Source organism: Blennius ocellaris (genome assembly GCF_963422515.1).
Source record: "Blennius ocellaris genome assembly, chromosome: 8".
NCBI lineage: Eukaryota > Metazoa > Chordata > Actinopteri > Blenniiformes > Blenniidae > Blennius > Blennius ocellaris.
In genome coordinates this window covers 30233550-30259311 of record NC_137657.1, presented here as the reverse complement: position 1 = coordinate 30259311, position 25762 = coordinate 30233550, and the positions used below count along the sequence as shown (strand labels likewise).

The 25762-nt window shown below is 45.7% G+C and overlaps 1 protein-coding gene across 1 annotated transcript; it reads right to left on the bottom strand.

Annotated features, from left to right (window-relative positions):
• Positions 1–23142, bottom strand: tap1 (transporter 1, ATP-binding cassette, sub-family B (MDR/TAP)). Its single transcript, XM_080501202.1, has 14 exons — positions 22868–23142; positions 22735–22782; positions 20166–20475; positions 18458–18692; positions 9459–9573; positions 8939–9069; positions 6769–6974; positions 6441–6638; positions 4570–4698; positions 4286–4480; positions 4030–4203; positions 2292–2451; positions 1204–1340; positions 1–1124 (listed from the first exon to the last, which is right to left on the bottom strand). The coding sequence occupies exons 3-14, from the start codon at positions 20469–20471 to the stop codon at positions 891–893; spliced, it is 2220 nt and encodes a 739-aa protein (XP_080357328.1). The 5' UTR covers positions 20472–20475; positions 22735–22782; positions 22868–23142; the 3' UTR covers positions 1–890.
• Between the last annotated feature and the right edge of the window lie 2620 nt (positions 23143–25762).

The window sequence follows — 25762 nt, the reverse complement described above, 5'->3', positions numbered from 1 at the left end:
TCAAAATTTTATTAAATGAAAAAAGAGATACAAATAAAGAAATAAATGAAAGTTGCGTAACAAAAAAAACACAATGACCACAGATATAGCCTCTGAGGGTCCTAAACTTCTAAAATACTCTGATAAGTGCACATTAATATCATTTTCATATACTAGTCTTCATCGTTCATTCATTTCCAGGAGTTCAAATCCATGTTTCCCCCGAAACCTCAAAGAAGACAGGAGTGACAAAAGCACAAAGATTTCAACACATGTTAGAAATAGTGCATCTTTGAGAGAAGTTCCCAATTTATAATAATCAAAACTAAGAAACAGGAAAAAAACATATCTGCAGCAACAAAAGTGACCCCTGCTCTGACAAACAAAAGAATAAGTTATAAAGGTTCTTAGTATGCGTGAGAAAAATTTATTTCCATATTTTTTTCAACACCATAGCTCCTCCTTCAACATACATCGATTTAAATCTGCTTCATTCGCTCCCTGAAAAGAAAAGAAAAATTTACTCGCATCACTGATTTGGTGCTATTCATTTCCATCAGAAGCAGGATGCAGGTTGTTAACCCCTAAAATGTTTAACTAAATATTTGTTGGACAAGTGATTAGAGTAAGCCCTGGAAGGAACGGTCATATCGCTAAGTCGTATCGCTAATGTAATATCCTTCACCCCAAATAAGCACGTTTGAGAAACCAGCATTAAAAACACAGCTGTTTTTAACCAGAGCCTGCTGCTTACAGCTGAAATTACACACATTAATCTTAATGCCCAGCCCAAATTCATGGGATCTTTTGAACCCTAACCCGCATCCCAATCTTGCTGAGTATAGCCTCAATTAATAATTCAGTTATTTTATATAATAAAGTGTCCTCTTTGTTTTGAAGCAGCTGGTCACTCATCCCTGGGCATCGGTCTTCTCCTCCTCTCCACGGTGGAAACCCAGTTTCTGTTTTTTCACCTGTTCAGCATAAAGTCCACCTTTACTCATCAGTTCTTCATGGCTGCCTTCCTCCTCCACCACCCCGTTGTTGAGGACAATTATGTGATGGGCATTCTCCACCTTGCCCATGTTGTTGGAGATGAGCAGCACAGAGCATTGGCTTGCTTGGTTCAGTAAGGCTTGATTGACCTGTGGAGCACAACTGAGTTAACCTGCAGAACCAATACACTCACAACAACCACACAGTTGGAAGATTGAAGTTGGTGACCTGATATTTGTTCTCTCCATCCAAGTCACTGGTGGCATTGTCCAGGATCAGTATTTTGGGGCGTTTGATGAGAGCTCGTGCAATGGCAATGCGCTGCTTCTGGCCTCCAGACACTTGGCCTCCCCTCTCCCCGGCGTCTGCAGCACAACAGGACAGTCATGAGCTTTGGTTCACTTGGAAGACTGACCCCTTCCACTATCTCATCCCAAGTCACAACCCTGTCCTCCGTGTCCCAAACAATCAAGAATCCAGCCAGTGATTCCTTTGCAACTGCATATTTCCCATAATACATAGCACTAAGTAAACATTTAACATGTCTTACTCAGCATTATCAACTGCTGTATGTCCTGAACTCCACCCAGCATTCAGTTCTGGACAATGAGTCTGAACATGAAACACTTTGAATTGGCCTTCGCCGGTTAAATACCACAATATGTGTGACTTCAATGATGCTCAGTGAAGTATTTCACAAATGAGCAGAAGTGTCCGAACACTAAAAACAATGCAGCTTTGCTGTTGAGCCACGGTGCTGGCTCTGTTTAGGTTAAGAAACACTAAATACGTGCACACAGAGAAGACCACTGTAAACATTGACGCTCCTTTGAAATGCCTTCCTTCATGGTTTTGGTTCATGACGCATGTGTAAGAATAAATAGTAAATAGTGCAGAACTATTTACTGCAACTGTGGTCTGTTCAGAAAACATCACGTTTCTCTGGTACACATCGGAGGGAGGGCTGCGTGCCGTCGTCGTGGAAACAGACACTGTAAATGCAACGACTGTTTGTTATTTTCACTGGAAAACGATGTTGTGAAAACGAGGCCAAAGAAAAAGTTCTCCGATGGAAAATAATAATTAATTGATCCAATTAGTAACATGCATCAATCTTCATGAAACATTAGTAGATTTCTCCTCAGGGAGCAGCGCCGCACTCCACACAAGTTCCAGAGTCCAAGAACTGGAAGAGGACTAGGAATGAATGAATGAATGAGTGAATGAATGAATGAATGAATGAATGAATGAATGTAGATAGGAGGAGAGATGATGGATGGATGGATGGATGGATGGACGGACGTCTGGGCGCGGACCTGTGTCGTAGCCGTTGGACAGTCCCATGATGAAGCTGTGGGCACTGGCCAGCCTGGCAGCTTGGACCATGTCCTGGTCCGAGGCGTCCTGGCAGCCATACTTGATGTTCTGGCGGACAGAGCGAGCAAACAGCACACACTCCTGGCTCACCACGGCCATCTGCACTCCGACAGGAAGGAAAGGAAAAGATCACAACAGGGCAGATGTACAACCTGTATTATTGACTGTTCAATCTGAGTTCTATAGGACCCAACTCTGTACAACCTGTATTATTGACTGTTCAATCTGAGTTCTATAGGACCCAACTCTGTACAACCTGTATTATTGACTGTTCAATCTGAGTTCTATAGGACCCAACTCTGTACAACCTGTATTATTGACTGTTTAATCTGAGTTCTATAGGACCCAACTCTGTACAACCTGTATTATTGACTGTTCAATCTGAGTTCTATAGGACCCAACTCTGTACAACCTGTATTATTGACTGTTTAATCTGAGTTCTATAGGACCCAACTCTGTACAACCTGTATTATTGACTGTTTAGTCTGAGTTTTATAGGACCCAACTCTGCTGGCAAGTCTGGAGCCTCTGTTACCATTCTGATGCTCACTGGTGTGAGGAGAGAGGAGAGGATAGGAGAGGAGATGAGAGGAGGATGGGAGGAGGAGAGGAGAGGGGAGAGGAGAGGAGAGGAGAGAGGGGGAGGAGAGGAGAGGAGAGAGTCTTAGTGTCTTCTAGAAAGTGTTTTATTGGGTTAGAGGTAAACCAGGGGTGGTCAATCCTGGTCCTGGAGGGCCGCAGCCCTGCAGGTTTTCAATGTCTCCTCAAATCAATACAGCAATTAGTGGCTCCTTGTCCAGCTTCCTGCAGAACCTCATCATGAAAACAGGTGTGTTTGAGCAGGGAAACATCGAAAACCTGCAGGACTGCGGCCCCCCAGGACCAGGATGGCCCACCCCTGGTCTAAAACCTGCAGGACTGCAGCCCCCCAGGACCAGGATGGCCCACCCCTGGTCTAAAACCTGCAGGACTGCGGCCCCCCAGGACCAGGATGGCCCACCCCTGGTCTAAAACCTGCAGGACTGCGGCCCCCCAGGACCAGGATGGCCCACCCCTGGTCTAAAACCTGCAGGACTGCAGCCCCCCAGGACCAGGATGGCCCACCCCTGGTCTAAAACCTGCAGGACTGTGGCCCCCCAGGACCAGGATGACCCACCCCTGAGCGAGACACTGAATTCTGGGTTTTCAATATCTGTAAGCCATAATACTCAATGTGTCAAGAAATGAAGACTTGAAATATTTCACTCAATATGTCATGAGACTATATCATATATGGGTTTGACTTTCTTCAATGAGTGACAAAAAATATTGAATATTTTCATGATATTGTAATTTTTTGAGATATACTTATTGTTACTCTGCATGTGATAAACATGCATGAAATTGTCCAAACGGAGTAGAAAAGCTGAATGAACTCCAGCATGACCAGTGTGCTGCTACTTTCATTCTGCTTCCACATCTGAGTGACTTCTTTTCTGGATTCAATGACCAGAAGAGGAAAGCACTTTTGTCTTTAATAATAATGGAGATGTATTTGTTTGATTTACATAAAGGCTTGTTGGATTATAGATAACTACACATGTGGTGGCATTTTGTTCTAATGAAAGATAGTAAATGACTTTAAAGACATGTAGCTAATCAGCACCACCGTCGTTTCACCACTTTCTTGCCTCCCACCTTGTCATGCAGGTACTGGTCTTTGTAGCTTTGCAGGGGTTTCCCATCCAGTAAGATCTCCCCTTCCTGTGGCAGGTAAAACCTCTCCAGCAGCTTCACACATGTGGACTTCCCTGATCGGTTAGAGCCCACGAGGGCAGTGACTTTCCCTGGCTTCAGCTCCAGAGTCACATTCTGGTGGAAGAGAGCGGCGGGTTTCAAATCACCACACTGCAAACGCAATGAATACAAAGGAAGCAACAGTAACGACACATGCCTTAAGCACTGGGGGGTTTTCACTTGATTTCCCAGGATAGTGAAATGTGACGTTTTTGAACTGAACGTGTCCTTCCAGATGGTTTGGCGCCAAACTGCCATCGGGGGGCACTTCAGGTTTCCGGTCCAAATACTCAAAGATCTTCTCAGAGGCACCGATGGCTTTCTTCACGTCTGGGTAACATCGCATCATGGCCTAGGACACAACACCACATTAAGATAGTTACAGAACGTGCATGCAGGCATCCTGTGAATAAAAGAGCTGAATTTCTCCTTGTGCTTCACCTCAAGTGAAGAAGTGAACTGCAGCTCATAGAGGACAAAAGCCACCAGGTCTCCACTGCTGACAGCCCCTTTAGTCACCAGCATCCCTCCATAGTACAGAATGCCCACCCTCAGGGCGAGAGAGGTCATCTGGAGGAGAGAAAATGTGCCATTTATATTCTTTCATAGTAATTATGAATACCAAACAAAAGTAGTGAATCAAATTGAGCAGATGTATAATAAGATCATTAAAGACTTTTTCAGCTTGTTCACTAAACCAATGTAGTTTCTGCTCAGGAAAAAGGAAAGTGTCACAGGGCTGTGTTTTCTTTGCATTCAAGCTAAAACTGGGGGGTGGAGGTCAAAGGTCTTGTTCAGAGGAGAAGGTGGAGGTCAAAGGTCTTGTTCAGAGGGAGAAGGTGGAGGTCAAAGGTCTTGTTCAGAGGGAGAGGGTGGAGGTCAAAGGTCTTGTTCAGAGGAGAAGGTGGAGGTCAAAGGTCTTGTTCAGAGGGAGAGGGTGGAGGTCAAAGGTCTTGTTCAGAGGGAGAAGGTGGAGGTCAAAGGTCTTGTTCAGGGGAGAAGGTGGAGGTCAAAGGTCTTGTTCAGAGGGAGAGGGTGGAGGTCAAAGGTCTTGTTCAGAGGGAGAAGGTGGAGGTCAAAGGTCTTGTTCAGAGGAGAAGGTGGAGGTCAAAGGTCTTGTTCAGAGGGAGAAGGTGGAGGTCAAAGGTCTTGTTCAGAGGGAGAGGGTGGAGGTCAAAGGTCTTGTTCAGAGGGAGAAGGTGGAGGTCAAAGGTCTTGTTCAGAGGAGAAGGTGGAGGTCAAAGGTCTTGTTCAGAGGAGAAGGTGGAGGTCAAAGGTCTTGTTCAGAGGAGAAGGTGGAGGTCAAAGGTCTTGTTCAGAGGGAGAGGGTGGAGGTCAAAGGTCTTGTTCAGAGGGAGAAGGTGGAGGTCAAAGGTCTTGTTCAGAGGGAGAAGGTGGAGGTCAAAGGTCTTGTTCAGAGGAGAAGGTGGAGGTCAAAGGTCTTGTTCAGAGGAGAAGGTGGAGGTCAAAGGTCTTGTTCAGAGGAGAAGGTGGAGGTCAAAGGTCTTGTTCAGAGGGAGAGGGTGGAGGTCAAAGGTCTTGTTCAGAGGAGAAGGTGGAGGTCAAAGGTCTTGTTCAGAGGGAGAGGGTGGAGGTCAAAGGTCTTGTTCAGAGGGAGAAGGTGGAGGTCAAAGGTCTTGTTCAGAGGGTGAGGGTGGAGGTCAAAGGTCTTGTTCAGAGGGAGAAGGTGGAGGTCAAAGGTCTTGTTCAGAGGAGAAGGTGGAGGTCAAAGGTCTTGTTCAGAGGAGAAGGTGGAGGTCAAAGGTCTTGTTCAGAGGAGAAGGTGGAGGTCAAAGGTCTTGTTCAGAGGGAGAGGGTGGAGGTCAAAGGTCTTGTTCAGAGGGAGAGAGAGGGTGGAGGTCAAAGGTCTTGTTCAGGGGAGAAGGTGGAGGTCAAAGGTCTTGTTCAGAGGAGAAGGTGGGGGTCAAAGGTCTTGTTCAGAGGGAGAAGGTGGAGGTCAAAGGTCTTGTTCAGAGGGAGAGGGTGGAGGTCAAAGGTCTTGTTCAGAGGAGAAGGTGGGGGTCAAAGGTCTTGTTCAGAGGGAGAAGGTGGGGGTGGGGGGTCCTGATCAGGGGGAGAAGGTGGAGGTCAAAGGTCTGGTTCAGGGGGAGAAGGTGGGGGTGGGGGGTCCTCATCAGGGGGACAAGGTGGGAGGAACCCGAGGTACCCAGAAGAAAACCAAGGACACACAGAGAGACCTGGCCGGGATTGGAACCTGGATATCGTGATGGACGTCAGACAATGATTCACTGCAAGACGTTGTCACTCAGAGACAAAGGGTGAAGCAGGACAAAGGGTGAAGTAGGACTCACGCTGTTAGCCCAAGTGGAAGCTGCGTACGTTGCTGCGTCTTTTTTGTTGAGGGCGTAGACGTCGTCCAGCCGCTGTCTGTACCTCTCAGTCTCACCGTCTTCATTCGCAAAACACTTGACAGTCTTGATGCAGGAGAAGGTCTCTGTGGCCACCTGGTTGGCTCGAGCCAGCAACTCCTGAGACTTTGCAGAAATCGTCTGTGACAATTGTTGGAAATGAGAAAAGAAAGAATATGAAGACGAGATGAAGCTGTACACCAGTGAGTTACATTTCTGAAGAAAAGTCCTCAGTTTGGACAGAGGAATGTGGATCCGAGGGGAACTTCACCTGGCGGAAGTGTCCAATGAACTCAGGAAGGACCCAGATGATGGGGACCCCCATACATGACAGCAGGGTCAACTTCCACGACTGGCTCACCATGAACATCAGCAGGAAGAGGAATCGCGCCGTGTACCACATGACCAGGCTGAGCTCTTCGCTCAGCGCCTCGCTCATGACGTTGGTATCGGTGGTGATACGCGACACAAGTTCACCTGCAAGAATGAAGGAAGGACAAAGACAGAAATCAAATCAAACATTCATACAACAATTAACAATCAAATCAAACATTCATACAACAATTAATAATCAAACATTCATACAACAATTAATAATCAAATCAAACATTCATACAACAATTAATAATCAAACATTCATACAACAATTAATAATCAAATCAAACATTCATACAACAATTAACAATCAAATCAAACATTCATACAACAATTAATAATCAAACATTCATACAACAATTAATAATCAAATCAAACATTCATACAACAATTAACAATCAAATCAAACATTCATACAACAATTAATAATCAAACATTCATACAACAATTAATAATCAAATCAAACATTCATACAACAATTAACAATCAAATCAAACATTCATACAACAATTAATAATCAAACATTCATACAACAATTAATAATCAAATCAAACATTCATACAACAATTAATAATCAAACATTCATACAACAATTAATAGTCAAATCAAACATTTATACAACAATTAATAGTCAAATCAAACATTCATACAACAATTAATAGTCAAATCAAACATTTATACAACAATTAACAGTCAAATCAAACATTCATACAACAAATAACGGTAAAATCAAACATTCATACAACAATTAACAGTAAAGCACATCAAGTAAAGAAGACTTTCACTGCCTGTCAGCTTTTTTGTTGAGGGAATGTCTGCCACTCTGTATCACTTTACATTATCCTACACTCACTCTGTATCACTTTACATTATCCTACACTCACTCTGTATCACTTTACATTATCCTACACTCACACTGCATCGCTTTACATTATCCTACACTCACACTGCATCGCTTTACATTATCCTACACTCACTCTGTATCACTTTACATTATCCTACACTCACTCTGCATCGCTTTACATTATCCTACACTCACTCTGTATCGCTTTACATTATCCTACACTCACTCTGTATCACTTTACATTATCCTACACTCACTCTGCATCGCTTTACATTATCCTACACTCACTCTGCATCGCTTTACATTATCCTACACTCACTCTGTATCGCTTTACATTATCCTACACTCACACTGCATCGCTTTACATTATCCTACACTCACTCTGCATCGCTTTACACTATCCTACACTCACACTGCATCCCTTTACATTATTCTACACTCACTCTGCATCACTTTACATTATCTTACACTCACTCTGCATCACTTTACATTATCCTACACTCACTCTGCATCGCTTTACATTATCCTACACTCACTCTGCATCGCTTTACATGATCCTACACTCACTCTGCATCGCTTTACATAATCCTACACTCACTCTGCATCACTTTACATTATCCTACACTCGCTCTGTATCACTTTACATGATCCTACACTCACTTTGCATCACTTTACATGATCCTACACTCACTTTGCATCACTTTACATTATCCTACACTCACTCTGCATCACTTTACATTATCTTACACTCACTCTGCATCACTTTACATGATCCTACACTCACTCTGCATCACTTTGCATTATCTTACACTCACTCTGCATCACTTTACATTATCCTACACTCACTCTGCATCACTTTACATGATCCTACACTCACTCTGCATCACTTTACATTATCCTACACTCACTCTGCATCACTTTACATGATCCTACACTCACTCTGCATCACTTTACATTATCCTACACTCACTCTGCATCACTTTGCATTATCTTACACTCACTCTGCATCACTTTACATTATCCTACACTCACTCTGCATCGCTTTACATTATCCTACACTCACTCTGCATCACCCCACGTTTCACCCCCTAATTCATTCCAGTTTGTTCTTTATCGATGATGACGTCGCCTCAAACGGCCTCCAGTGCAGGATTTGCTTTCATTCCATGTGACGTGTAGTGAAACGGCAATAAAGAACCGCCAGGTGTAAAATGCTGTTCACCTGTGGAAGTGGCGTCAAAGAAAGCGACCTCCTGTCCCAGCACGGCTTCGAAGACGGCTGCCTGGATGGAGGTGTGAATGGCGCTCATGGTGGTGTTATAAGTGAGGTCACACACAAACTCCAGAAAGGCGCTAGAACAGCAGACAGAAGATGCATAATTTCTACACACTCAAAATGAATCCATCCACGTTGGGGGGGGGGGGGGGGGGGGGGCTCCCAGGGTTTTCTGCTCTCAGGTCATCAAAATCACATTTTTACACATCAAGGAAGAAAAGAGCAGAAAAATCAGAAAGAAATGCTTATTTTAAGAGGAATTCAATCACTTGGTTATTTAACTGACTTTTGGTATTTTCCTTGTCACGGACTGCTGTTGAATTCAGCTCAAGTACTTTATAGAATGATAAAGATGAGATGAAGGTTTATCTCATCTATTTAGTGATACCCACTGTGCAGCACTGTCCTGGACTCACAAAGTACTTTTTTATCAGCATCCACACAAGAAGAATGATGCAAATGTTACCTGGCAATGGTCATGAGGGCCATGACTATGATGGCCTCAGTGAAGGCATTCGGAGCGCCGTCATTGGCCATCCAGTCTGCCAGGTGACCCGTGTACTTTGGCACCGCCATCTCACCTGAGGTCAGAGTTCACATAGTCACTGTACTGAGCGTTGGTTGAACAAGTTAGTGGCCATTGGCTTTCACCCTTCCTTACAAAGAAGTGCTTCTCCTCCAGGCCTGAAGCTACACCCACGACTGTGACACCACCTTTTTTATTTTCTGTGCCAAATTCAGATGTATTTGCTGTAAGGGGCTGATGTGTTTGATAACTTTGTCCACTAACATGACCAAGTCCTCATTGGCCGATCACTCATTTTTCCAGCTGACTGTTTTTGTGTCAACAGCCTAAAAACCTGCAAACCCCTCATCTGAGTAGTTCTGAATAGTTCCATCCTAACCCTAACCCCTCATCTGAGTAGTTCTGAATAGTTCCATCCTAACCCTAACCCCTCATCTGAGTAGTTCTGAATAGTTCCATCCTAACCCTAACCCCTCATCTGAGTAGTTCTGAATAGTTCCATCCTAACCCTAACCCCTCATCTGAGTAGTTCTGAATAGTCCCATCCTAACCCTAACCCCTCATCTGAGTAGTTCTGAATAGTCCCATCCTAACCCTAACCCCTCATCTGAGTAGTTCTGAATAGTCCTGTCCTAACTAACTCCTCATCTGAGTAGTTCTGAATAGTCCTGTCCTAACTAACTCCTCATCTGAGTAGTTCTGAATAGTCCTGTCCTAACTAACTCCTCATCTGAGTAGTTCTGAATAGTTCCATCCTAACCCTAACCCCTCATCTGAGTAGTTCTGAATAGTTCCATCCTAACCCTAACCCCTCATCTGAGTAGTTCTGAATAGTCCCATCCTAACCCTAACCCCTCATCTGAGTAGTTCTGAATAGTTCTGTCCTAACTCTAACTCCTCATCTGAGTAGTTCTGAATAGTCCTGTCCTAACTCCAACTCCTCATCTGAGTAGTTCTGAATGGTTCTGAATAGTCCTGTCCTAACTCTAACTCCTCATCTGAGTAGTTCTGAATGGTTCTGAATAGTCCTGTCCTAACTCTAACCCTCATCTGAGTAGTTCTGAATAGTCCTGTCCTAACTCCAACTCCTCATCTGAGTAGTTCTGAATGGTTCTGAATAGTCCTGTCCTAACTCTAACCCTCATCTGAGCAGTTCTGAATGGTTCTGAATAGTCCTGTTCTAACCCTAACCCCTCATCTGAGTAGTTCTGAATGGTTCTGAATAGTCCTGTCCAAACCCTAACCCCTCATCTGAGTAGTTCTGAATAGTCCTGTCCTAACCCTAACCCCTCATCTGAGTAGTTCTGAATGGTTCTGAATAGTCCTGTCCTAACTCTAACCCTCATCTGAGTAGTTCTGAATAGTTCCATCCTAACCCTAACCCCTCATCTGAGTAGTTCTGAATAGTCCTGTCCTAACTCTAACCCTCATCTGAGTAGTTCTGAATAGTTCCATCCTAACCCTAACCCCTCGTCTGAGTAGTTCTGAATAGTCCCATCCTAACCCTAACCCCTCATCTGAGTAGTTCTGAATAGTCCTGTCCTAACTCTAACTCCTCATCTGAGTAGTTCTGAATGGTTCTGAATAGTCCTGTCCTAACTCTAACCCTCATCTGAGCAGTTCTGAATGGTTCTAAATAGTCCTGTTCTAACCCCAACCCCTCATCTGAGTAGTTCTGAATGGTTCTGAATAGTCCCGTTCTAACCCTAACCCCTCATCTGAGTAGTTCTGAATAGTCCTGTCCAAACCCTAACCCCTCATCTGAGTAGTTCTGAATAGTCCTGTTCTAACTCTAACTCCTCATCTGAGTAGTTCTGAATAGTTCTGTCCTAACTCTAACTCCTCATCTGAGTAGTTCTGAATGGTTCTGAATAGTCCTGTCCTAACTCTAACCCTCATCTGAGCAGTTCTGAATGGTTCTGAATAGTCCTGTTCTAACCCTAACCCCTCATCTGAGTAGTTCTGAATAGTCCTGTCCAAACCCTAACCCCTCATCTGAGTAGTTCTGAATAGTCCTGTTCTAACCCTAACCCCTCATCTGAGTAGTTCTGAATGGTTCTCAATAGTCCTGTCCTAACCCTAACCCTCATCTGAGTAGTTCTGAATAGTCCTGTCCTAACCCTAACTCCTCATCTGAGTAGTTCTGAATAGTCCTGTCCTAACTCTAACTCCTCATCTGAGTAGTTCTGAATAGTCCTGTCCTAACTCTAACCCTCATCTGAGTAGTTCTGAATAGTCCTGTCCTAACTCTAACCCCTCATCTGAGTAGTTCTGAATGGTTCTGAATAGTCCTGTCCTAACCCTAACCGTCATCTGAGTAGTTCTGAATAGTCCTGTCCTAACTCTAACCCTCATCTGAGTAGTTCTGAATGGTTCTCAATAGTCCTGTCCTAACTCTAACCCCTCATCTGAGTAGTTCTGAATGGTTCTGAATAGTCCTGTCCTAACCCTAACCGTCATCTGAGTAGTTCTGAATAGTCCTGTCCTAACTCTAACCCTCATCTGAGTAGTTCTCAATAGTCCTGTCCTAACTCTAACCCCTCATCTGAGTAGTTCTGAATAGTTCCATCCTAACCCTAACCCCTCATCTGAGTAGTTCTGAATAGTTCCATCCTAACCCTAACCCCTCATCTGAGTAGTTCTGAATAGTTCCATCCTAACCCTAACCCCTCATCTGAGTAGTTCTGAATAGTCCCATCCTAACCCTAACCCCTCATCTGAGTAGTTCTGAATAGTCCTGTCCTAACTAACTCCTCATCTGAGTAGTTCTGAATAGTCCTGTCCTAACTAACTCCTCATCTGAGTAGTTCTGAATAGTTCCATCCTAACCCTAACCCCTCATCTGAGTAGTTCTGAATAGTTCCATCCTAACCCTAACCCCTCATCTGAGTAGTTCTGAATAGTCCCATCCTAACCCTAACCCCTCATCTGAGTAGTTCTGAATAGTTCTGTCCTAACTCTAACTCCTCATCTGAGTAGTTCTGAATAGTCCTGTCCTAACTCTAACTCCTCATCTGAGTAGTTCTGAATGGTTCTGAATAGTCCTGTCCTAACTCTAACTCCTCATCTGAGTAGTTCTGAATGGTTCTGAATAGTCCTGTCCTAACTCTAACCCTCATCTGAGTAGTTCTGAATAGTCCTGTCCTAACTCCAACTCCTCATCTGAGTAGTTCTGAATGGTTCTGAATAGTCCTGTCCTAACTCTAACCCTCATCTGAGCAGTTCTGAATGGTTCTGAATAGTCCCATCCTAACCCTAACCCCTCATCTGAGTAGTTCTGAATAGTCCCATCCTAACCCTAACCCCTCATCTGAGTAGTTCTGAATAGTCCTGTCCTAACTAACTCCTCATCTGAGTAGTTCTGAATAGTCCTGTCCTAACTAACTCCTCATCTGAGTAGTTCTGAATAGTTCCATCCTAACCCTAACCCCTCATCTGAGTAGTTCTGAATAGTTCCATCCTAACCCTAACCCCTCATCTGAGTAGTTCTGAATAGTCCCATCCTAACCCTAACCCCTCATCTGAGTAGTTCTGAATAGTTCTGTCCTAACTCTAACTCCTCATCTGAGTAGTTCTGAATAGTCCTGTCCTAACTCCAACTCCTCATCTGAGTAGTTCTGAATGGTTCTGAATAGTCCTGTCCTAACTCTAACCCTCATCTGAGCAGTTCTGAATGGTTCTGAATAGTCCTGTTCTAACCCTAACCCCTCATCTGAGTAGTTCTGAATGGTTCTGAATAGTCCTGTCCAAACCCTAACCCCTCATCTGAGTAGTTCTGAATAGTCCTGTCCTAACCCTAACCCCTCATCTGAGTAGTTCTGAATGGTTCTGAATAGTCCTGTCCTAACTCTAACCCTCATCTGAGTAGTTCTGAATAGTTCCATCCTAACCCTAACCCCTCATCTGAGTAGTTCTGAATAGTCCTGTCCTAACTCTAACCCTCATCTGAGTAGTTCTGAATAGTTCCATCCTAACCCTAACCCCTCATCTGAGTAGTTCTGAATAGTCCCATCCTAACCCTAACCCCTCATCTGAGTAGTTCTGAATAGTCCTGTCCTAACTCTAACTCCTCATCTGAGTAGTTCTGAATGGTTCTGAATAGTCCTGTCCTAACTCTAACTCCTCATCTGAGTAGTTCTGAATAGTCCTGTCCTAACTCTAACTCCTCATCTGAGTAGTTCTGAATAGTCCTGTCCTAACTCTAACCCTCATCTGAGTAGTTCTGAATAGTCCTGTCCTAACTCTAACCCCTCATCTGAGTAGTTCTGAATGGTTCTGAATAGTCCTGTCCTAACCCTAACCGTCATCTGAGTAGTTCTGAATAGTCCTGTCCTAACTCTAACCCTCATCTGAGTAGTTCTGAATGGTTCTCAATAGTCCTGTCCTAACTCTAACCCCTCATCTGAGTAGTTCTGAATGGTTCTGAATAGTCCTGTCCTAACCCTAACCGTCATCTGAGTAGTTCTGAATAGTCCTGTCCTAACTCTAACCCTCATCTGAGTAGTTCTCAATAGTCCTGTCCTAACTCTAACCCCTCATCTGAGTAGTTCTGAATAGTTCCATCCTAACCCTAACCCCTCATCTGAGTAGTTCTGAATAGTTCCATCCTAACCCTAACCCCTCATCTGAGTAGTTCTGAATAGTTCCATCCTAACCCTAACCCCTCATCTGAGTAGTTCTGAATAGTCCCATCCTAACCCTAACCCCTCATCTGAGTAGTTCTGAATAGTCCTGTCCTAACTAACTCCTCATCTGAGTAGTTCTGAATAGTCCTGTCCTAACTAACTCCTCATCTGAGTAGTTCTGAATAGTTCCATCCTAACCCTAACCCCTCATCTGAGTAGTTCTGAATAGTTCCATCCTAACCCTAACCCCTCATCTGAGTAGTTCTGAATAGTCCCATCCTAACCCTAACCCCTCATCTGAGTAGTTCTGAATAGTTCTGTCCTAACTCTAACTCCTCATCTGAGTAGTTCTGAATAGTCCTGTCCTAACTCTAACTCCTCATCTGAGTAGTTCTGAATGGTTCTGAATAGTCCTGTCCTAACTCTAACTCCTCATCTGAGTAGTTCTGAATGGTTCTGAATAGTCCTGTCCTAACTCTAACCCTCATCTGAGTAGTTCTGAATAGTCCTGTCCTAACTCCAACTCCTCATCTGAGTAGTTCTGAATGGTTCTGAATAGTCCTGTCCTAACTCTAACCCTCATCTGAGCAGTTCTGAATGGTTCTGAATAGTCCCATCCTAACCCTAACCCCTCATCTGAGTAGTTCTGAATAGTCCCATCCTAACCCTAACCCCTCATCTGAGTAGTTCTGAATAGTCCTGTCCTAACTAACTCCTCATCTGAGTAGTTCTGAATAGTCCTGTCCTAACTAACTCCTCATCTGAGTAGTTCTGAATAGTTCCATCCTAACCCTAACCCCTCATCTGAGTAGTTCTGAATAGTTCCATCCTAACCCTAACCCCTCATCTGAGTAGTTCTGAATAGTCCCATCCTAACCCTAACCCCTCATCTGAGTAGTTCTGAATAGTTCTGTCCTAACTCTAACTCCTCATCTGAGTAGTTCTGAATAGTCCTGTCCTAACTCCAACTCCTCATCTGAGTAGTTCTGAATGGTTCTGAATAGTCCTGTCCTAACTCTAACCCTCATCTGAGCAGTTCTGAATGGTTCTGAATAGTCCTGTTCTAACCCTAACCCCTCATCTGAGTAGTTCTGAATGGTTCTGAATAGTCCTGTCCAAACCCTAACCCCTCATCTGAGTAGTTCTGAATAGTCCTGTCCTAACCCTAACCCCTCATCTGAGTAGTTCTGAATGGTTCTGAATAGTCCTGTCCTAACTCTAACCCTCATCTGAGTAGTTCTGAATAGTTCCATCCTAACCCTAACCCCTCATCTGAGTAGTTCTGAATAGTCCTGTCCTAACTCTAACCCTCATCTGAGTAGTTCTGAATAGTTCCATCCTAACCCTAACCCCTCATCTGAGTAGTTCTGAATAGTCCCATCCTAACCCTAACCCCTCATCTGAGTAGTTCTGAATAGTCCTGTCCTAACTCTAACTCCTCATCTGAGTAGTTCTGAATGGTTCTGAATAGTCCTGTCCTAACTCTAACCCTCATCTGAGCAGTTCTGAATGGTTCTAAATAGTCCTGTTCTAACCCTAACCCCTCATCTGAGTAGTTCTGAATGGTTCTGAATAGTCCCGTTCTAACCCTAACCCCTCATCTGAGTAGTTCTGAATAGTCCTGTCCAAACCCTAACCCCTCATCTGAGTAGTTCTGAATAGTCCTGTTCTAACTCTAACTCCTCATCTGAGTAGTTCTGAATAGTTCTGTCCTAACTCTAACTCCTCATCTGAGTAGTTCTGAATGGTTCTGAATAGTCCTGTCCTAACTCTAACCCTCATCTGAGCAGTTCTGAATGGTTCTGAATAGTCCTGTTCTAACCCTAACCCCTCATCTGAGTAGTTCTGAATAGTCCTGTCCAAACCCTAACCCCTCATCTGAGTAGTTCTGAATAGTCCTGTTCTAACCCTAACCCCTCATCTGAGTAGTTCTGAATGGTTCTCAATAGTCCTGTCCTAACCCTAACCCTCATCTGAGTAGTTCTGAATAGTCCTGTCCTAACCCTAACTCCTCATCTGAGTAGTTCTGAATAGTCCTGTCCTAACTCTAACTCCTCATCTGAGTAGTTCTGAATAGTCCTGTCCTAACTCTAACCCTCATCTGAGTAGTTCTGAATAGTCCTGTCCTAACTCTAACCCCTCATCTGAGTAGTTCTGAATGGTTCTGAATAGTCCTGTCCTAACCCTAACCGTCATCTGAGTAGTTCTGAATAGTCCTGTCCTAACTCTAACCCTCATCTGAGTAGTTCTGAATGGTTCTCAATAGTCCTGTCCTAACTCTAACCCCTCATCTGAGTAGTTCTGAATGGTTCTGAATAGTCCTGTCCTAACCCTAACCGTCATCTGAGTAGTTCTGAATAGTCCTGTCCTAACTCTAACCCTCATCTGAGTAGTTCTGAATAGTCCTGTCCTAACTCTAACCCCTCATCTGAGTAGTTCTGAATGGTTCTCAATAGTCCTGTCCTAACCCTAACCGTCATCTGAGTAGTTCTGAATGGTTCTCAATAGTCCTGTCCTAACTCTAGCCCCTCATCTGAGTAGTTCTGAATGGTTCTCAATAGTCCTGTCCTAACTCTAACCCTATTCTGAGTAGTTCTGAATGGTTCTCAATAGTCCTGTCCTAACCCTAACCCTCATCTGAGTAGTTCTGAATGGTTCTCAATAGTCCTGTCCTAACCCCTGCTGTCAGTCATGATGTTACTCTTCTTAAATCGCCAGGAAAATGCACTCTCAATGAAAAAGCTATCTATTTGTATTTACATTTCGTGTAGTAAATCAGGCCCGTAGTCGAAACTCTCATGATTGTTAGACTTTGAAATTTGCACTTAAACTTATTTCACCATTTAATTCCCCACATTACAATTTGAGTACATTACGTTTTGAGAAACGTTTAGGGAAATCTAGAATAATTACTGTGTTGTACTTATACCCCAACGAACCGAAACTGGTGTCCAAATACGCCTTCATGGTCACAATCGGACACATTAAACTTTTTTTTTTCATTTCCTGGACATTGAGGTGTCATATGATGTCTTGTCTGGACATCATATGTGAACGACAATGAAATAAAAAAAGCCAATGACTGACACCAAACACGCATGACCATCGGACATTCCTAGAAAAAGAAAAGGTCCAGACGAGCAGAGATCAGTCCTCAGTACCATCAAACTCGTACACAGTGTAACTTATTAATACTAGAGTTTAGACACAAGTACTACAGACCTGGATCAGCTTCTGCTGCTCCTCAGAGTCCCACACATTATTTTATTAGGAAATCACACATTTACCAGGTTTCCCTGTTCGAGTGATTGTCTGATTAAAAGTGACGTATAAGACTAGCGCCCCCACACTTCCATGGTGAGGACAGGAACTGCATGCAGGGCGGCTACTTTATTACGGTAAAGTGAAAGAGTGAAGATTCACCCTCATGCAAAAAGAAAACTAAACAAAAATAACCTAATTTAACATATGATCATGACAAAAGTGAAAACAAAAAGGAAATGAATAGGAAAAAACAGCATTTGACCAAGATTTTAGAGACCCCCCCCACAAAAAAATTCAGAAATCACGTTTTAAGGAGGGCTCCTTTATCCTTTATCCCCCGAAGTTCACACCCTGGATGCAGGTCATATTTATGACGCCAGGTCCAGTCGTTGCTTTAGAGCAAATATTCCTGTTACACAAGCTTCACTACAGAACTACTCTGCTCCTCAGCTTCTAGTTCACCATTCGTTTTCTTAGTTTACGTTATGGTAGCAGTTTCTGTTCTCCCTCAAAATGTTTCCACTCTGAACTCTTTCTGTTTTGATGCATATTTGATCAGTTTTAGTTCTTTTTGGAGACATTGTTCTTGTGTCAGTCAGACACAGCAGCGTTCTGCTGTCATAGTGTCATCTAGTGGTCAAAGGTGGTAGGTACGGATATATTGAGATGCATAACTTGGACACATAACCAGATAACTAACAAGTGTGGTTTATAGTCTAGGAACAATGGCATGTTGAACTATTCTTAGTTTTGCTGCTTTAGGGTCAGACCACCGGGAGACCCTCGTCATACTTTATGAGCACTTAGTGTCATACTTTCATGTGATTTCATGAATAAACAACACAAACAATCATGACTTATAAGTTCAGAAAATATTGTAATAGTTTTACCCTTCAATATTTCCTTTTCAAAACTATTCCTTTTCAGAAGTATACCCAGTGGGAAAAGGCATCTCCATGACCTTCCATACGTGTCCTGATGCTGAGCAAGTTGAACTCCACACTTTGGAAACCAGCGTCCAAACAGACACGACATGGAGATGCGACTGACCGTAAGATGACATCACCACCAGCGTCAGGACGAAGACGAAGCGCCACCGATAAGGACACATGCATCCCAGCAGCCTCTTCACAGCGGCACTGCTGACGTCCGCGGACCCCCCAGCCGGCCCCCCAGCCCTCCTCAGCACGGATGACACGCATCGGACGCAGGAGCTCAGGAGAGAGGAAACGTAGCGGCTCCAATAGATCCAGGCCACCAGTGTGACAACATAACCCTGAAAAAACTGAACACCACAGATTGACAGAATTTCAACTTAAACGTCATGAATGACAAAACAGACTTGCAATATTTCACAGGGCCTGAAGTTTCTCACATTTTTCTCATTTCAGCTTATCTTAATCACCATTAAAATGAAAGAAATATTTGAAAGTGTATATGATTTGAATGGAAAATACATAAAACTGCCAACTTTTCTATGGTACTTAATATTATTTTGCATTACCACTGTAAATCTGTTGTCCCTTTTTCTGCAGTAAAACACAGAATAGATTTCATATTGCATTAGATGAGCGTTATATGATTGATCTGACTTGTCCAGTGATGCAAACTATGCAACTAACACGATAGATTTTAGTAAAAAGAAATTACCCCCCAGCAGCTGGTCCTCTCCCCTCACCCTCTCCCAGGAATGCCCCCCCAGCAGCTGGTCCTCTCCCCTCACCCTCTCCCAGGAATGCCCCCCCAGCAGCTGGTCCTCTCCACTCACCCTCTCCCAGGAATGCCCCCCCAGCAGCTCGTCCTCTCCACTCACCCTCTCCCAGGAATGCCCCCCCAGCAGCTGGTCCTCTCCACTCACCCTCTCCCAGGAATGCCCCCCCAGCAGCTGGTCCTCTCCACTCACCCTCTCCCAGGAATGCCCCCCCAGCAGCTCGTCCTCTCCACTCACCCTCTCCCAGGAATGCCCCCCCAGCAGCTGGTCCTCTCCACTCACCCTCTCCCAGGAATGCCCCCCCAGAAGCCCGTCCTCCCCCCTCCCCCTCTTCCAGCAATGCCCCCCCAGCAGCTGGTCCTCTCCACTCACCCTCTCCCAGGAATGCCCCCCCAGAAGCCCGTCCTCCCCCCTCCCCCTCTTCCAGCAATGCCCCCCCAGCAGCTGGTCCTCTCCACTCCCCCTCTCCCAGGAATGCCCCCCCAGCAGCTCGTCCTCTCCACTCACCCTCTCCCAGCAATGCCCCCCCAGAAGCTCGTCCTCTCCCCTCCCCCTCTCCCAGGAATGCCCCCCCAGCAGCCCGTCCTCTCCACTCACCCTCTCCCAGGAATGCCCCCCCAGCAGCCTGTCCTCCCCCCTCCCCCTCTTCCAGCAATGCCCCCCCAGCAGCTGGTCCTCTCCACTCACCCTCTCCCAGGAATGCCCCCCCAGCAGCCCGTCCTCTCCACTTCCCCTCTCCCAGGAATGCCCCCCCAGCAGCCCGTCCTCTCCACTCACCCTCTCCCAGGAATGCCCCCCCAGCAGCCCGTCCTCTCCCCTCACCCTCTCCCAGGAATGCCCCCCCAGCAGCTGGTCCTCTCCACTCACCCTCTCCCAGGAATGCCCCCCCAGCAGCCCGTCCTCTCCACTCACCCTCTCCCAGGAATGCCCCCCCAGCAGCCCGTCCTCTCCACTCACCCTCTCCCAGGAATGCCCCCCCAGCAGCCCGTCCTCTCCACTCACCCTCTCCCAGGAATGCCCCCCCAGCAGCCCGTCCTCTCCACTCACCCTCTCCCAGGAATGCCCCCCCAGCAGCCCGTCCTCGGTCGACCACCCCAGCGCCCAGAGCAGCGTGGCGTACGTCGGGAAGAGGAAGCAGAGGACAGCCACGCTCTGGAGGCTTCCCGGGCTGAGCATCCACAGAAGGTTCCCGGGGAAGATGAGGGCGCCCGCCCTGACCAGCGCGCCCCCCCACAGGGCAATGAAGGGGTGATTGAGGAGGAGGGGGGAGAGCTGGGCCAGCTGGATGGCTCGGACCACACACACATCCACACACACACCGAGCAGCGGCAGGAAGAAGCTCATCTTCTGCATCGTTCTGCAAACAGACCAGAGACCAGTTAGAATTAAAGTAGAGACTGCTAACATCCACCATCCATCCATCATCCACCCATCATCCACCCATCCATCATCCATCCATCATCCACCCATCATCCATCAATCCATCATCCACCCATCATCCATCATCCACCCATCCATCATCCATCCATCATCCACCCATCATCCATCAATCCATCATCCATCCATCCATCATCCATCCATCCATCATCCACCCATCCATCCACCACCCATCCATCCACCATCCATCATCCATCCATCCATCATCCACCCATCATCCATCAATCCATCATCCATCATCCACCCATCCATCCATCATCCATCAATCCATCATCCATCCATCCATCATCCATCCATCCACCATCCATCAATCCATCATCCACCCATCCATCTATCCATCATCCACCCATCCATCCAAGATCCATCCATCCCCCATCCATCATCCATCTATCCATCATCCATCCATCCATCATCCACCCATCCATCCACCCATCATCCATCCACCATCCATCTATCCATCCATCCACCATCCATCTATCCATCCACCATCCATCATCCACCCATCATCCATCTATCCATCATCCACCATCCATCTATCCATCCACCATCCATCATCCACCCATCATCCATCTATCCATCATCCACCCATCCATCTATCCATCATCCATCCAACCATCATCCACCCATCCACCCATCATCATCCATCCATCCACATATCCACATCCATCATCCAGCCACCTGGTGTCACCAGAAAGGACTGCATGCAGTCCTTTCTGGTGACTGTTCTGTGAACGACTGTTCCCAGTGAACAGCCTTTTTGTGAACGACTGTTCCCAGTGAACGACTGTTCTCAGTGAACAGCCTGTTTGTGAACGACTGTTCCCAGTGAACAGCCTATTTGTGAATGACTGTTCCCAGTGAACGACTGTTCCCAGTGAACAGCCTGTTGTTGAACGGCTGTTCACAGTGAACAGCCTGTTGTTGAACGGCTGTTCACAGTGAACAGCCTGTTGTTGAACGGCTGTTCACAGTGAACAGCCTGTTTGTGAACGACTGTTCCCAGTGAACAGCCTGTTTGTGAATGACTGTTCCCAGTGAACGACTGTTCCCAGTGAACAGCCTGTTTGTGAACGGCTGTTCCCAGTGAACAGCCTTTTTGTCAACGACTGTTCCCAGTGAACAGCCTGTTTGTGAATGACTGTTCCCAGTGAATGACTGTTCCCAGTGAACAGCCTGTTTGTGCACGACTGTTTCCAGTGAACAGCCTGTTTGTGAACGACTGTTCCCAGTGAACAGCCTGTTTGTGAATTACTGGTCCCAGTGAACGACTGTTCCCAGTGAACGACTGTTCCCAGTGAACAGCCTGTTCCCAGTGAACGACTGTTCCCAGTGAACAGCCTGTTCCCAGTGAACGACTGTTCCCAGTGAACAGCCTGTTCCCAGTGAACGACTGTTACCAGTGAACAGCCTGTTCCCAGTGAACGACTGTTCCCAGTGAACAGCCTGTTCCCAGTGAACAGCCTGTTCCCAGTGAACGACTGTTCCCAGTGAACAGCCTGTTTGCGAACGGCTGTTCACAGTGAACAGCCTGTTGTTGAACGGCTGTTCACAGTGAACAGCCTGTTGTTGAACGGCTGTTCACAGTGAACAGCCTGTTGGTGAACGGCTGTTCACAGTGAACAGCCTGTTGTTGAACGGCTGTTCACAGTGAACAGCCTGTTGGTGAACGGCTGTTCACAGTGAACAGCCTGTTGGTGAACGGCTGTTCACAGTGAACAGCCTGTTGGTGAACGGCTGTTCCCAGTGAACAGCCGTTCCACTGGACCAACAGACTCCAGACCAGAAGAGTCACTTCCTGGATGCTTGTTCTCATGTTGAGCTCAGTAAATGTCGAAACCTACAATAAGTCTGGGACATGAACAGAAATGCCATAATCTCTTTTAATGTCTACTGGTGAAGCATTACTTGATCATGGTTAGATTTGTTTTAAATGATTGTAATGTTGTATGATCATTAATAATATTACAGAATGTACATGTCCTTCAATAACCTCTCTTTCACTTTGATGCTGCATTGCTCACTTTCATTTTCTCTTCATTCCGTGAACCAATTTAAACCATACACACAATAAACAAAGACATATCCATCTCCCATTCCTAACAACGAACACATTTATACAGAAAACAATGTCGGAACTTGGAACAACCGCTATAAAGAAAGAGAAAAAGACGAGACTCACTTAACTCGTTCCGTTTGCTGTGAAGAAACGAGTCAAAGCTGGAAAATCCTGAGAACGAACACAAACAGGTCACAAAGCGGAGTTGAAGGTTTTCTCAGCACCAGCCTGTTCACCTGTTCACCAGCCTGCTCACCTGTTTACCAGTTTGCTCACCAGCCTGTTCACCAGTTTGCTCCGCGGAGACGCTCCAGACTGAAAGTGAAACTACCAACTTGTGCGGCTGCTCACGGAAAGTCCCGAGCTGCTTCGGCCAGCTTCGGCCAGCTTCGGCCTGCTTCGGCCAGCTTCGGCCAGGAAAGTGTAAAAGTCCCTAAACTGACGTGCGAGTGTGTGGAGACGCTTTTCTCTCCGTTCTCTTCAGTGAAACGTCCGCAGAGCACGAAGGACCCGCAGGAGCTCGAGCTGAGCTCCTCACGTGACGTGACCTCACGAAGCACACGACAGCGACAACCAGCGGCTCGAACCAGAAGTGCAGGTGAAAATCCCCTTTCATCACGGGAGGGGCCAAGGAGACGATTCCCTGTTGGCTGGCTGAATACTAACTGACTAATCAACCATAACTCACTGAATACTAACTGATTAATCAACCATAACCCCTGAATACTAACTGATTAATCAATGATAACTCACTGAATATTAACTGACTAATCAACCATAACTCACTGAATACTAACTGATTAATCAATGATAACTCACTGAATACTAACTGATTAATCAATGATAACTCACTGAATACTAACTGATTAATCAATGATAGCTCACTGAATATTAACTGATTAATCAATGATAACTCACTGAATATTAACTGATCTTCACCTGGTTATTTCTCCAGTAAAAGTCACACATGGAGTTCTGATAATGGTCACATGGTTTGGAGTATTTTAATATTTATAACGGACTAAACAACAATAGAATGTTCTGATTTGTGATTTATGTGTGTGTTTTATGGCAAAACACACACACACACACACACACACACACACACACACACACACACACACACACACACACTTCCTATTCTTCTCCACACAGTGGCAGGAAGTTGTCCAGAAAACTGCAGGGCCTCTGAAAAAAGAACGAACGAACACAGTGGGCTGGGTGGAGGAGGAGGAGGAAGGGGGGGAGGAGGAGGAGGAGAGGGTGGGCTGGGTGGAGGAGAAGGAGGAAGAGGGGGAGGAGAGGGTGGGCTGGATGGAGGAGGAGAGGGTGGGCTGGGTGGAGGAGAAGGAGGAAGAGGAGGAGGAGAGGGTGAGCTGGGTGGAGGAGGAGGAGGAGAGGGTGTGCAGGGTGGAGGAGGAGGAGGAGGAGGAAGAAGAGGAGAGAATGGGCTGGGTGGAGGAGAAGGAGGAAGAGGGGGAGGAGGAGAAGGAGAGGGTGGGCTGGGTGGAGGAGGAGGAGGAGGAGGAGGAGGAGGAGGAGGAAGAGGGGGAGGAGGAGGAGGAGGAGGAGGAGGAAGGGTTTTGAAGGTGTGATGGATTGAGAAACTGCCCTCAGACTAAAGTGTTCAGTCTTGGTTTCCCGCTGAAGACGCTTTGTCTCTGATCGACAGCTTGTGCCTGGAGGACGGAGAGAAGAAAGGAGGTGGACAGAAGGAGTGAGAGAAGAGAGGAGCACTGAGAGAAGAGAGGAGGACTGAGAGAAGAAAGGAGGACTGAGAGAAGAGAGGAGGACTGAGAGAAGAAGGGAGGACTGAGAGAAGAGAGGAAGACTGAGAGAAGAGAGGACTGAGAGAAGAAGGGGGGACTGAGAGAAGAGAGGAGCACTGAGAGAAGAGAGGACTGAGAGAAGAAGGGGGACTGAGAGAAGAGAGGAGCACTGAGAGAAGAGAGGAGGACTGAGAGAAGAAGGGAGGACTGAGAGAAGAGAGGAGCACTGAGAGAAGAGAGGAGGACTGAGAGAAGAAGGGAGGACTGAGAGAAGAGAGGAGGACTGAGAGAAGAGAGGAAGACTGAGAGAAGAAGGGAGGACTGAGAGAAGAGAGGAGGACTGAGAGAAGAAGGGAGGACTGAGAGAAGAGAGGAGGACTGAGAGAAGAGAGGAGGACTGAGAGAAGAAGGGAGGACTGAGAGAAGAGAGGAAGACTGAGAGAAGAAGGGAGGACTGAGAGAAGAAGGGAGGACTGAGAGAAGAGAGGAGCACTGAGAGAAGAGAGGAGGACTGAGAGAAGAGAGGAAGACTGAGAGAAGAAGGGAGGACTGAGAGAAGAAGGGAGGACTGAGAGAAGAAGGGAGGACTGAGAGAAGAGAGGAGGACTGAGAGAAGAAGGGAGGACTGAGAGAAGAAGGGAGGACTGAGAGAAGAGAGGAGGACTGAGAGAAGAGAGGAGGTGGAGACCTGAAGAGTGAAGATGTTGACTTTGATGATGTTTGTTCTGCTCCGACTGAACTGGACGAGTCTTGGTGAGTTTCCAGCTCCTTCTGGAGTGTTGGTCTGTGTTGTTGTTGTTGTAATGTTGGTCTGTGTTGTTGTTGTTGTTGTTGTAATGTTGGTCTGTGTTGTTGTTGTAATGTTGGTCTGTGTTGTTGTTGTAATGTTGGTCTGTGTTGTTGTTGTTGTAATGTTGGTCTGTGTTGTTGTTGTTGTTGTTGTAATGTTGGTCTGTGTTGTTGTTGTTGTAATGTTGGTCTGTGTTGTTGTTGTTGTTGTAATGTTGGTCTGTGTTGTTGTTGTTGTAATGTTGGTCTGTGTTGTTGTTGTAATGTTGGTCTGTGTTGTTGTTGTTGTTGTTGTAATGTTGGTCTGTGTTGTTGTTGTTGTAATGTTGGTCTGTGTTGTTGTTGTTGTAATGTTGGTCTGTGTTGTTGTTGTTGTAATGTTGGTCTGTGTTGTTGTTGTAATGTTGGTCTGTGTTGTTGTTGTTGTAATGTTGGTCTGTGCTGTTGTTGTTGTAATGTTGGTCTGTGTTGTTGTTGTTGTAATGTTGGTCTGTGTTGTTGTTGTTGTAATGTTGGTCTGTGTTGTTGTTGTTGGAATATTGGTATGTGTTGTTGATGTAATGTTGGTCTGTGTTGTTGTTGTAATGTTGGTC